Consider the following 13,668-nt stretch of genomic DNA (forward strand, 5'->3'; position numbering starts at 1 on the left):
TAATGTTAAAACAGTTTTGTCTTCCTGGGGTAAATCTCAGTTGCTCATGGTGCATTATGCAACCTCTTCATTGTTTACAATAGGTCACAAAGGGAAAACTGAACTAAGGGAAGTTGAGTCACTTGTCCAAGGCCACACAGCCCAAGTATTTATAAAAAGCAGACTACTGAAACCTTGAAGTTCCGAGTAAGGTAGAATGGATAAAATGGATTCAACCCAAAAGGTGTTTAGCGATTACCAGCAGACCACTCTATTCAGAAAGAACCACTCTGCCCCTTGGATAATAACATCTAGAACTAAACTTGCCTTGCAGCGGTGGGACCCCAACATTTCATTTAGGGTCATTCAGGGTCCCCATCATCTCATAAGTAAATCCTCAGGGAGGCTATTAAATCTCTGAGAAAAACAATTCCCTCTTATCAAGGGCCAGGATCATAGAATTACTTGAGGATCAATAACTCAGGCTTGATTTGATTACTTCCAGCTAAATGACTTTATACAGTTGCTGATTTTCTACATCTTTATTATATTATGATCTATTGTTTAATGTCACAGCTGGAGTTTATACGTATTTCATTCAATGACCCATTTTGATAACCAAGATATTTGGGTGCCAAGTGTTGTTCCAGAGTACATATGGAGTTTTTTATTATTCAGGTTCATGTTTACCAGAATTCTCCTCTTTGAGTTTAACCATTTTCTAGCAACGTAGTCCCCAGAACTCAGTAATAAAATAACCTAATTTTCTAAAAATGAGCCAACTGACCAATCCTGTAAAAGGCAGGCAAGCAGAAGCTGAACAACCACAAAAGCAGCAGCCACAAAACCCAGGGAGCAATCCATGTTTGTGTTTTGGACATCTATCTTTTCATTTGTTTTTCACCTCTGTTGAGCCTGCCACCATTCATGCTTCACTGCCAGTGACTGCATCAAAGTCCCCAAGCTTGCAAAGTGGCAGGAGGTGACATCCAAGGCAACTTTATGCAGTGTCCCAATGTTTTGTGTTACTTTCTCAAAACATTACAGATTGGGTAAGTGCCATAGTAATCTAAGTCCTAAAAAGTAGAAAAATGAGATTTTTGTTGTAGCTGTTTACAAGCTTGGCCAAGTTTTTTAAAACTGATGAAGTGAGTATTAGAGCAAAAGTGAGGAAATGGACGCTTTCATATACTACTGGTGAGAGTTCAGATTTATACTTTTATCTGGAGGATAATGAAATAATATCTGTCATCATTTTAAGTGCAAATATACTTTGGCCTAGTAAATCCACTTCTAGAAATTTTCCTAGAGAAGTTATAGGACAAATATAGGTAAAGATAAATATCCTAAGATGTTTTGCAGTGTTGTTTATAATAGTAAGATTTTCATCAATATGGGATATTTTAAATAAGTTATGGTGCATTATAAATGGAATATTATGCAGCCCTTATAAAGGCTGATGTACGTATATATTTATTAACATGAAAAGATGTCCTTAGTATATGGTTTACTTTTAAGAACCAAAATATAAAAAATAAAACTTAAATCTATTTTTGTTGAAAAACTTTTTGTGAATATGTGAATTAAAAAATTCTGAAAGCCTACCAAGTTAACAGTGGTTATCTTTGGGTAGGGTGATATAATGGATGATTTTCACTTTTTTTTTTTTTTGTCTTTCTGTATGGTATGGATCTTTTATAAAAGGATACATTACTTTTATATTTTCATTTTAGCAAAAGACTATTTTCCTGTGGGAATTGTTTTATTAATTACATTGACAGATGAGCTGAAAAAGTATAGTTTTATTGTAATAACAAAGAGTAAAATGGCAAGCTCTAGCTATAGAAAGAGAAGAACACTTATTAAGCACAGTTTAAGTACAACTGAGTCACCCAAATTAAAATCTCAAATGACGCCATTTCCCATCTCTTCATTGTTAAAGGAGAGCAAATCCCTAGGAGGCTATCATACATCTTGGTAAGACAATTCCCTTTTATTAGCAGCCAGGAGCATAGAATTATTTGAAGTGCTTTTTAAAGAGTTTAATGAAAAACTCACATTTTAGTGTAGTGTCATTTCAGCTGGACTTGAATTTGAATCCCATCTTTTTCATTTATTAGCTCTGTCATGTTGAGCAAGACATTTAACCCTCCAAGCGGTAATTTACTTTTTAATAAAATGTGTATCATAATAATCTCTGAGTAGATGAGCCAGCTGTGCAGATTGGAACTAACCCATAAGGCTGTTGTGAGGATTCAATGAGATACAGCTTTTAAATTGCTTAACATAGGGTCTGGCCCAAGAATAGGAGCTCCATAATAGTAGCTCAAAAATGTAACACTATCTCTGTTTCACTTCCTCAGCGACTTTGAAAGAGTCTATGAGTGTTGTTCGTGTATGAACAGGTCACCAATTTAATTGTGTTTCTAGTGTTCAACTGCGGGTGACAACCATTTTGTGGTTATCACAGCCTTATGTTGATCAAAGGGCCCCAGACACAATATGCTCTTGGAAAGATAAAAATACTTTTAATACAAAAACCACTTCCTAATTCATCTGCTGAGTTTAGAGCATTTTCCGTATGTGCATGTCCAACCACTGAGCTTGCACAGAAGAATCTGACTTATTCTACTCAGCTCAGTGAGTAGATGCTCCTCTAAGCATCCTTTCCAACCACCTCTCCACTGCCGTCATCAGACTGAGTCAGATATCTTTTCGTGGAGCTCGCACAAGAACATGTGTGTATACACCATGTCCTCCATATTGTTAATTATGTTTCTCTACCCATCTCTTCACTTGTCTTTGAGTTCCGTCAGGACCGGGACTGCGTCCTATTCATCTGTGTGTCTTCAGAGAGTAGCTTAGAAGATAGCGCAGAATGGGCCGTAACAAAAATGTGTAGGACAAATAAATGAAACTCTGGACGGGGCTAAGTGGGCATAAATGGGGTAATATGGAGTGTGTCCTGAGAATCTAATTTCTATTTAAGGTTATGTGTGTAGATAGTTTTGTGAAGGCTCATGTTTACTGTTTGAGACCTTGGCCAGTGACTGATTCCCTTGCCTTTCCTTCCCTTTCAAAAGCTGCAGAGCAAAGATAGAGAAACAAAATGCTTGAGCATAATACCACAGACCAATTTAAATAGGATTTCAGTGGGAAGAGTTAGCAGTTCATGAAACTTGTGTAAGGGTCAGCTTTGTCCAAGACTATGTCAGCCATCAGGGGAGTGACAGACACTTAGGGTTTTTTTTTTTTTTTTAGTTGTAACTAGAGCAGAAATATTGTATCAAAAAGGTTTATGATATATTATCAAATGACAAAAGCATTGTGCTGAATATACAATGTGATTCCAATTCCATTGGTGGCAGTACTTTGGATAATTTTTTCCCTACTTTATGTTTTTCTTTTCTTTACAACAAACATGTATTACATTAACAATGAGGGGGGAAAGCTATATGTTCTTCTTTTGAAGTTCTAACTTGTCATCCTACGGACTATTCTGTAGAAAGTTCCCTAGTCTTCTATGAGTAGAGGACCAGCTGTGCAGGTGGAACTTCCCTTAGAATTAACTGCCTTCTATTTGACTAGATGACAGATGCTACACATGAAGATACAACCTTAACATGGCCTGTGGGACCCGACATGGTCTGGGTGCTCCCTAACCCAGCTTCCTTCCCAACCCTCCAGCCACTGTGGCTATCTGGTAGCTCCTGGGCTACTCCAAGCCTCAACTGGCCTAGAAAGTTTCCCCACATCATTTTTTTTCTTCCTGCATTTAACTGTGTGATTTTAATCTAGTATCCAATGCCCCACCTCTAAATAAAACAACTCTGAGCTCCACGAAGGTGTTGCTCATTATTGAATCCCTAGTGTTAGCACAATGCCTGAAGCCTTGAAGGAGCTTAAATATTTCCTGTGTATATGAATGCACCACTGAAATAATATAAATAGAATTCAGAGAGGAAGATGGGAGGGGACACTTTTATTGTATCTACCCAGAGCCATCCACCTAATAAATGAGTCAACAAGTATTTGTTGGGTGTCTATTTGCCCTCTGCTAGATACTACAGGAAAAGCACGACTAATATAAAAAGGGGCCCTGCCCTTTGGGAATTTCTAGTACAATATGAAGAGATGAGAAAACATGATATGAAACAGAGAAGTAACACTACTAATTAAATTATATTAGAATCATCGTGTTTTTAGTGGCCACATAATTAGAAACAATATAGATTTTCTATATAGACTAAATCCACTCATGCAAATGGTATTCAGCTTGAACAGCTTTTAAACAAAGTCAATGGTATTTTCCTTCCATTCCTATCCCTTGGAATCCTTTTCTACTCCCCTCACACTCCCTAAACTTTAACATTATCCCACTTAAAACACATTGTTGGTAGAACCTAGAGTCTACAATAGCACCTTCCCTCATATCCATCTGAGAAATGTTTTTTTTTTTTAATAAGGCAATATCAAGAAGAGGATCTGGAGAGTGAGAATAAGAACAGGAGGGAGTGGAGGCAAGTCTTAGAAAAATAATAGCTAGCACATCCACGGCACTTGCAGTGTGCCAGGGATTGTTCTGAGCACTTCACACGTATATCCATGTAACTGTCCAAACATCTCCATGTGGCAATAACTGATGACTATTATCCTTATTTGTTAGCATAGCTGAGGGAACTGAGTCACAGGAGGATCATAACTTGCAAGGTCACACAGCTTGTAGGCAGTGGAGGCAGGCAGTCTGGCTCTAAACCTCTGCATCATGCTGCCCAAAGTCCCTCGTGCTTTCCTCTCTCTCAGCATCCCTTGTTCTCCTGCTACCATTCCTCTATCACCGCCTCCTTCACCAGGCTTTCTATTTCTACCACGTATTAATCCTTTCCTCTTTGTCCCAAATTCCCAAGTGCAAATGCAGGTCCAAGCTCTTTAAGTCATCTTTATCTTTGGACTTCCAGATTTTTCCATTTTATCCCAGTTTTAATCGATCCATTTACAAGCTATGATAATCATGGAGTGAATGAAGAATAACACCCACTACTGCACAACTAGAATTCCAAGGGGATAAACTGGAGTTACGGTTTTCTGACTTGACACTAAATGCTTGATACTTGATGTTGCTGTCTGATGGCAAATCTGAAAAGTAATAATAATAGCCTACATTTGTTGAGTGCTAACTGTGGACTAGATATTGTTTCAAGCACTCTCCACATATCAATTCATTTAATCACATAACAGCCCTGTAAGAGAAGTTCTGCTATAATCATTCTATTTCACAGTTTAAAAAAAAAAAAAAAGGTGTAGAGAGTTTAAGTAGTTTGGCTAAAGGAGAGCCACACATGGAACAAAGTGGGGTCTCTTAACCACTGTGTCACACAGCCTTTTACTTCCCCACACTAATCATTTTTACATCTTTTTTCAGATTTAAGAAGCAGAAGTCCCTTTCTGATAATGACCCATATCTGTTTTATATTTTCACTCCCAAAGTCCTTCCAACAACCCCTCCAGTTGCCAGAAAACCCTCAGTGGCTTTCCCTTTCCCACCTAATTATTTTTTGTTACTATATTTGTCCCTTATCCGTCAGAAGCCTGCTGGAATAGAAAACATTCACTGAGACTTCACAATAACTGGAAAACTTACACTAAGACATTATGATTAAGACAAAGTGAGTTTTCCAATATATGACCTTAAATTGGAGCTCATATCATCGTCAAAAGAAACCTGACCACTGCGGGTGTGGGTACAATTCCTATACTGCTCAGCCTGGAATGTCCAGGAGTGATTCACACTCACCCCTGTCTGTGGACCACCTCCCATGGAAGTCGGCAAAACCCCCCTGCCCGTCTCCTCGGTGACTGTTATTTCTAAGCTGCCAACACTGCTCCTGTATTATCTACATTCTAACTTCATGGGAAGGGCTGTGGTGACTTTCAGGAAAGTGAATAGGAAGTTGCTTTTCTAAACAGCCTGACAGCTGAGGGGAGGCAGCAAGACTATAAGAAGTCTGGGCTGCACAGACAGCAGTAAGCTGGCTGTGTCACAGAGGAGATGGTAAGTTCATTTCTCTTTACTATGGGAAGTGGTTGAGTTGAAGTGGTTTGGAGCTGAGTCAGGCAGGTAAAGCTTCCGAAAATGAGGAAGGGCAGTAATCATGGAGCTTTGTGTTGAGTAGCCTTCCAGAGTTTGTAAGCATTTCAAAACCTGCTGTCCACTCTGACCCTCCCCACATCTTTGTGAGTTGCTATGTCCATGTTACAAATGAAGCTGCTGTGTCTTACAGAGAGGCTAGGTGTTTTACCTAAGGTACACTGTTAGGCTTGATGTTGTCTGGATCTGAACTTCCGTCCTCTGACTCTACAGCTGCTGTTTTTCCTAGCAGGGCTTACAGGGACTCTCTTGGAGCAAACCTTGGTTAACCCTCAACCTCCTTCTCCAGGATTGCTCTTCTGTCTGGGTTGAATGCAAGGCTGAGCAAGTGTCCTGGGACAAGACTACAGTTAAATGTTTTCTCATCCCCAGCTCGCCTATTTCTTTCTCTGAGCCCTAAGAGTCTGCTGGGACTAATGTAGAGTATTCACACAGTTCCCATTTCTGCCTCAGCTCTCAGTCCTGTTAGTGACTCAGTTTCCTCTTCTATAAAATGGACAGAATAATAGTACTCTACTTTGTAGCATCATTGTGAGGATTAAATAAGTTTACACTGAAAAGCATTTAGGTCTGAGCCTGGCACATAATTGTGGATCAGTAAATGTTAGCTGTTATTGTTATGAGAAAGAGAAAATTCTTGGGGTTTAGTGGGATTTGGGATCCAGGGAAGATCCAAGGAAAAAGGCTTTCTTGAACTCATTAACATTATCCTAGATAAGACACACACAGAGTTTTACCCTCGACTTACAAGGCATATCTCATACAGTCCTAGGGTCTACAATTCTGCAGTCTGTGGCTAGAGAGGAGCCAGACTGTCCCTGTTTTTGAGCCCCTTTCTATGGGATACCAAAGAAAGGAGCACTTATACCCAATTCACTCCATCTCTTTGCTTTATTATAGTACCATTTTCAAATACTTGTAATGAGGATTTTCCAGGTTGGGGAGAATAGGGATAAAAGGACGATGAAAAGAAGAGGAAGGAGTTTGAGTCTGTCCTGAGTTTGAACTCCAATGATGTAAGAATGTGTTTTACTTCTGTCTTATCTCTTGCATAATTTTCCTGTATTGGTCAACTTAAATGAATGAACAGTTCTTTCTTCCGTCTATTCTCTTTGGGGTCCTCCTCTATTTTAGAGGAATGTTAACAGATTGAATCATGGAGTTCTTTGAGATTCTGACAAAAGGTACAACTCCTTTTCGTAGATGAAAATGCAGACATCCACATAAACACTGAGCTTTATGGAACCCCACCCTTTCGCCTCTTATGCTTTAAGCTCAGAAGTTCCTCCACTGGCATCCTGAAGCTAGGCTGGAACTCTGCAATGAAGTGCTAAGAACTCCAGCCCTGGAATTGTTTTGAATATTTCAATGACAAGACCTTTTCCTTTGCCCTTGAGTACATTTGTCTCTTGGGATTCCGGAACCTAGAACTCTGTGTGAAAATTCAACTTCAAGTTCAGAGTGGCTTCAGTTAACCCTAGGACCTGAGGAAAGATGTTAAGGTTTTTCTGGTGGGGTGTTTTCAATCAGATGGATCTCAGAGCGGGGGAGCGCTAGACGGGGAACTTACAGTTAAATTACGCCACTGTTAGTCAGGGTGTGAGTGGACTAAGACGTAGGTCTGGATTCATTTCCATTTATACCTTTTGACCATCTTAGGTCTGTTGATTCTAGTTCTTACTCTTCCTTCCATTACCTATTTTCCAGAATGTAGTTAAATTGTTCACGCTGTCCTGGGCTGGCTGCTAGCTCTTCGAAAGTTAAGTTTCAGAATTTTGTAAGTGGAAGCTTATTAATCAAACCCTCAAACATCACAGTGACTTACTACATAACAGGCGGTACTGGGGAAAGACTCTGGAGCTGACCTTAGAGGGTAGGCACATGATGTTTCATAAGTGGAATTTATTATTACATTGTCTTCTAAGTGACTCATTTCTCTGTTTGAAAAGCAAAACAGAAATTTTATAAAGTCAAATACACAAAGTGAATCCTTTATATTTGTAGAGATATAGCTCAGCCATGGTCCAAATGGCTTAAAAAATCTTTTAAGTATGCTACTTTATATTTAATGCCAATATTTCATCCTAAATAACAGTGATCAGGAATCTAAATACATATATATGTGTATATATATGTGTGTGTGTATATATATATATATATATATATATATATATATATATATATATATATGCTTTGATTCTTAGTATTCATGTTGTCCTGGGCTCCTCTTCCTGTCTTTATTTCTATTTGCTATTTGGCTTATAGACCTCTTTGTTTCACTGCTTCATTTTCTGCCTTTAGGCTGAGGCCACTAATATCCGTGCTATATTACCACCATCACCCATAAACTTAAGGGAAATAATATGATATCAGTTGTACTGCCTTGAAAATCTAGACTCTGTCACCGACAAGTTGTATAGTTCTGTCTCTTCAATGACTCTCATATCTGCCTTCCCCCTTTGTATTCTCATCGACCCTCTTAAATTTCCTTTCTTTCCCATAAGAAATTTCTAAGATAAAACAAACTGATTTTGTAGATATTATAATATCCAATGTTTGCAAATATTTATTCGGTGCCCCACCATGCACCTAGCAGTGTGCTAGAAGTATATGTAAATAAATGTTGAAAAGAAATCATCTGTTTAAAACCACCTGTAGACTTGCTGCTTTTTAATTTGAAAGACTACAGATTATAATATTACCTCAAATTACAAAAAAGAAACACCATCGTTAGATGCATCTATTCAGGACGCTTCTCTGTTCAAAACCCTGGCAATTGGATCCCTTCTGGAACTGTCATTTCCAACTCACAAGATCTGACTCCAGAACAACTTCTTTTCAACTAACCTCTAGGACTTCCCAATTTTCAGCAGCAATCAGACCACATCACTACCTCTCCTGAAATCTACCTGCTGCCCGATTTGTCTTGCACTTAGAACAAAAACCTCACCCCCTTGTTTTAGTTCCTAAAGCCCAGAGTGATCTGTCCCCAGCTTCATCTCATACTCTTCTACCCTTGCTCATTCCATTCCAGCGACACTGATGTTTTCATGTTCTTTGAACACTCCACATTTTCCTTCCACCTTAAAGCCTTCACATTAGCATTTCCTTCTGTCTTTAATGCTTTTCCTCCTGCTTCTCACTGGTTTCTTCTGGTCATTCTGCTCTCAGCTTAAATGTCACCTTTGTAGAGAGGTCTTCCCTGACCTCCCTCCCTGTCTAATATAAGCACCCCGTCCCTCTATCACATAACCTGGCTTTAATTCTCTACCTAGCACTTATCACTGTCTTCTATTTTTTATGTTTACTCGTTCAGTACTGTTGTGTATATATTGGTGTTTGTTTCATTGTCTGTCTCCCACAGAATGTACATTTCATGAGGAAAGGAATCGTGTCTTCTTTTATCATTTTAATTGCCAGTGCCTATAACAGTGCCTGACACATTGTAGGCACTTAATAAATCAATAGTTATTGAAATAAATAATGGGAAAGAACACAGGCAATAACAAGGGCGTGCCTATCTTGGAGTAGGGAGGAAGGGATTGGTAATAGGGAAGGCTCCTTTGAGGAGGAGACTCTTGGACTTTTAGAGCTAGGCATCCACAGAAGGAGAGGGTGCCCTGGGCATAAAGAGAACATGGGGAACATACTGTGCATTCTGGAAAGTACAAGATGTCGTGTTATAAATGCACCGTAGAATTGTGGTGGGGGCAGGGTGTAATTGAGGAGTAATGGCAGGAGATGGGACTAGACAAGTAGGAAGAAGTCTCGTCTTGAAGAGCCTCACAGTGTCATCTTAAGGAGCTGGTATGTACTGCTCAGGGAGTAGGAACAGCTGATGGATTTTAAGTAGTGAAGCAATATGATCAGATTTTGTGTTAGGAATATCATTCAGACAGCATTAGAGATAAAGAACTGGAGATGGGTAATCTTGAGGAGAAGAGACCAGTGACAAGATGATTTCTCTGGTCCAGGAAGGAAATGATAATGTCTGAATTAATGCTGCAGCAATAAAGTGGAAATCTGCAGAATGTCCAGGTATCTCATCAGAAGGTAAAGTCAATAGGATTTGATGGCAGATTGATGCGAAGGGATCCTTGGTCTTCCCTCCCTGGTCCCACCTGATGGAGGACTTCAAGGTCTCTGTGGGCAGGTAGCTTATGGGGCTCAGGGCCAGTGATACTGTCTGTTCATAAGAACATGTATCCCTTACATGAGCCTTCTTCGGTGCTGGAGCCTTTCAAAGGGACACACCCACTCCAGAGAGTTACATGGAATTTGCCTTCACCTCTCCCTCTTCTAAGAGCTGCCACTATTTGATGCCTCTCCAGGCTTTCCTGAGACACACCAGCTATGATAGGTCCTGATTCCCCCACTTCTCCTCCACTTCTCCCCATCTGCCACCCGCATGGAGTTTGAGTCCTTCTCCTTTGTTCTCTCACATGGGATGTGAGCCATCATGCCCCTTGTTTCTCTCATACTCAAAGAGAATGAGACCAAGTGCCGAGAACATTTTTTTTTTTTTTGCACAGCCGTATTATACTCTTCTACCTAATCATAATACACTTTTACATTTGATACGATCACTGCTGTACCCATACTGTGCTTAGTTCTAATTATCACATATTTCTTCAACATTTTCCCATTCAGCACGCCTCTGTCTTACTTTCAGTCATTCCCTTGCCATTTTTCACTTATTCATTCATTCGTCTATAACATATTTACTAAGGATTAAGCATATGCTCTCTATTATGGCTAGGGTTCAGACATGAGTAAGTCATACCCCTTGCCCTGAGAAGCCTCTGCCAGCAGCTGCCTCCAGCCGCGTGTGCTCCTATGTTTGTTTTGCATTTGGATTGCAGACTTCATGCTCAGGAGGAAAGTCAGGGATGGAGATGCTGATGGAGAGCCACTGGCAAACAGACGACCATAAGGAGGCCCTAGAAAAGCAGAAGAGTGATAAGAGAATAGGGCCAGGGAAGTAGGAACCCAGGGGAATCTCTATCTCTACCTCTGCAAGACGGTTGATGTGGATTCAAGAGAAGACTCGGAACAGTTGCTCAAGATGTCAGAAAAGAAACGAGAGAAGAACCAAGGGAAGCATTTTAAGCAAAAGGAAATAGTAATATTTATTGCTGCAGAAAGGTCAAGGGAGATAATGATGGAAAGACTTCATTGGGTTTGGTAATTAGGAGTCAGGGGTAAAGTCATAAGGAGCGGTTGTGTAGTCTGGTGGGACTGGGGCCTGGAGAGGAAAGGGGAGGCAAGGAAATTAAGAAACTGAACTGTAAAGGAAGGAGAGAAATCAGACAGGGCCTAGGCAGAGGACAGAGGGTCTAGGGAGGGACACTGTAGGTTGTGCCTCTAAAAGTGCAAGGCTGTGGTCTACAACATAGACAGGAGAACAGAATCACCTTTCTTTCTTTCTTTCTTTTTTAAATTTTTTTCACATCTTTATTGGAGTACAAATGCTTTACAATGTTGTGTTAGTTTCTGTTGTACAACAAAGTGAATCAGCTATATGTATACATATATCCCCATATCTCCTCCCTCTTGAGCCTCCCCTCCCAGTTTCTGCTGTACAACAAAGTGAATCAGCTATATGTATACATATATCCCCATATCCTCTCCCTCTTGAGCCTCCCCTCCCTCCCGCCCTCCCTATCCCACCCCTCTAGGTGGTCACAAAGCACCGAGCTGATCTCCCTGTGCTATGTGGCTGCTTCCCACTAGCTATCTATTTCACATTTGGTAGTGCATATATGTCAATGTTACTCTCTCACTTCATCCCAGCTTCCCCGTCCCCCTTGCCTGTTCCCTCAAGTCTGTTCTCTACATCTGCGTCTTTATTCCTGCCCTGCCACTAGGTTCATCAGTACCGCTTTTTTAAATTCCATATATATGTGTTAGCGTACAGTATTTGTTCTTCTCTTTGACTGACTTACTTCACTCTGTATGACAGTCTCTAGGTCCATCCACCTCACTACAAACAACTTAATTTCGTTCCTTTTTCTGGCTGAGTAATATTCCATTGTATATATGTGCCACATCTTCTTTATCCATTCATCCGATGATGGGCAGTTAGGTTGTTTCCATGGCCGGGCTGTTGTGTGTAGAGCTGTAGTGAACATTTTGGTACATGACTCTTTTTGAATTATGGTTTTCTCAGGGTATATGCCCAGTAGTGGGATTTCTGGGTCGTATGGTAGTTCTATTTGTAGTTTTTTAAGGAACCTCCATACTGTTCTCCATAGTGGCTGTATCAATTTACATTCCCAGCAGCAGTGCAAGAGGGTTCCCTTTTCTCCACACCCTCTCCAGCATTTATTGATTGTAGATTTTTTGATGATGGCCATTCTGACTGGTGTGAGGTGATACCTCATTGTAGTTTTGATTTGTATTTCTCTAATGATTAGTGATGGTGAGCATTCTTTCATGTGTTTGTTGGCTACCTGTATATCTTCTTTGGAGAAATGTCTGTTTAGGTCTTCTGCCCATTTTTGGATTGGGTTGTTTGTTTTTATGATATTGAGCTGCATGAGCTGCTTCTAAATTTTGGAGATTAATCCTTTATCAGTTGCTTCATTTGCAAATATTTTCTCCCATTCTGAGGGTTGTCTTTTCATCTTGTTTATGGTTTCCTTTGCTGTGCAAAAGCTTTTAAGCTTCGTTAGGTCCCATTTGTTTATTTTTGTTTTTATTTCCATTTCTCTAGGAGGTGGGTCAAAAAGGATCTTGCTGTGATTTATGTCATAGAGTGTTATGCCTCTGTTTTCCTCAAAGAGTTTTATAGTGTCTGGCCTTACATGTAGGTCTTTAATCCATTTTGAGTTTATTTGTGTGTATGTGTTAGGGAGTGTTCTAATTTCATTCTTTTACATGTAGCTGTCCATTTTTCCCAGCACCACTTATTGAAGAGGCTGTCTTTTCTCTACTGTTTATTCTTGCCTCCTTTGTCAAAGATAAGGTGACCAAATGTGCGTGGGTTTATCTCTGGGCTTTCTATCTTGTTCCATTGATCTATATTTCTGTTTTTGTGCCAGTAGCACCCCTTAGGGGTGGGCGGGGCCTAGGCTCAGGACCCATGCAGCCGGAAAAGGCCTTGGGGGCAGGGCCTAAGCAGTGCGAGTTCAAGCATGGGGCGGGGCCTCTGCTTAGGACCTGTGCGGAAGGGGAGTGTGGAGCACTGGAGTGTGGAGTTGCCCAGTTTGGAGACAAGGTCCTGGGTGAGGGTGTGTGGGTGGGGTTTAGGCCCAGCACATTGGAGGGCGTCGCAGAGGGGGTCTCCGAGTGCAGAGGTAGGGCCCTGGGTGGGGGTGTAGGGGCGGGTCTTGGGCTCTGCGGGAGGCTCCGAGGGCAGAGGATTAGGTCTGAGAGCCCAACAGGCTCCCCGGTGCCTATGCGGACAGGGAAAGCTCTGGCTGCTTTCCCTTCTGTCCCTCTGCGCCCCTCCACCACCATCCCCCTCCCAGGGTCTCCCCCATCCCGCTGGACCCCTAACCGTGGGTGGGTCCCGCTGGGTGTAGGAACTCCTCCCCTCC

The 13,668-nt window shown here is 40.9% G+C and overlaps 1 protein-coding gene across 2 annotated transcripts in view; it reads left to right on the forward strand.

Moving 5' to 3' along the window:
- SELP (selectin P) overlaps positions 1-13,668 on the forward strand; it is a 62,205-nt gene that overhangs the window by 13,352 nt on the left and 35,185 nt on the right. The window contains exon 1 of one of the 2 annotated variants that reach the window (XM_029231070.1): positions 5,983-6,031. The exons of the other annotated variant lie outside the window; for it this stretch is intronic. Coding sequence (XP_029086903.1) covers positions 6,029-6,031 — 3 coding nt within the window. The 5' untranslated portion in view covers positions 5,983-6,028. Of the gene's footprint in view, positions 1-5,982; positions 6,032-13,668 lie in introns of those variants that run through there. 2 annotated transcript variants of the gene reach the window in all.

The sequence above is a fragment of the Monodon monoceros genome, unplaced genomic scaffold, assembly GCF_005190385.1.
Source record: "Monodon monoceros isolate NGI ecotype Baffin Bay Population unplaced genomic scaffold, NGI_Narwhal_1 Super_Scaffold_18, whole genome shotgun sequence".
NCBI classification, from domain to species: domain Eukaryota; kingdom Metazoa; phylum Chordata; class Mammalia; order Artiodactyla; family Monodontidae; genus Monodon; species Monodon monoceros.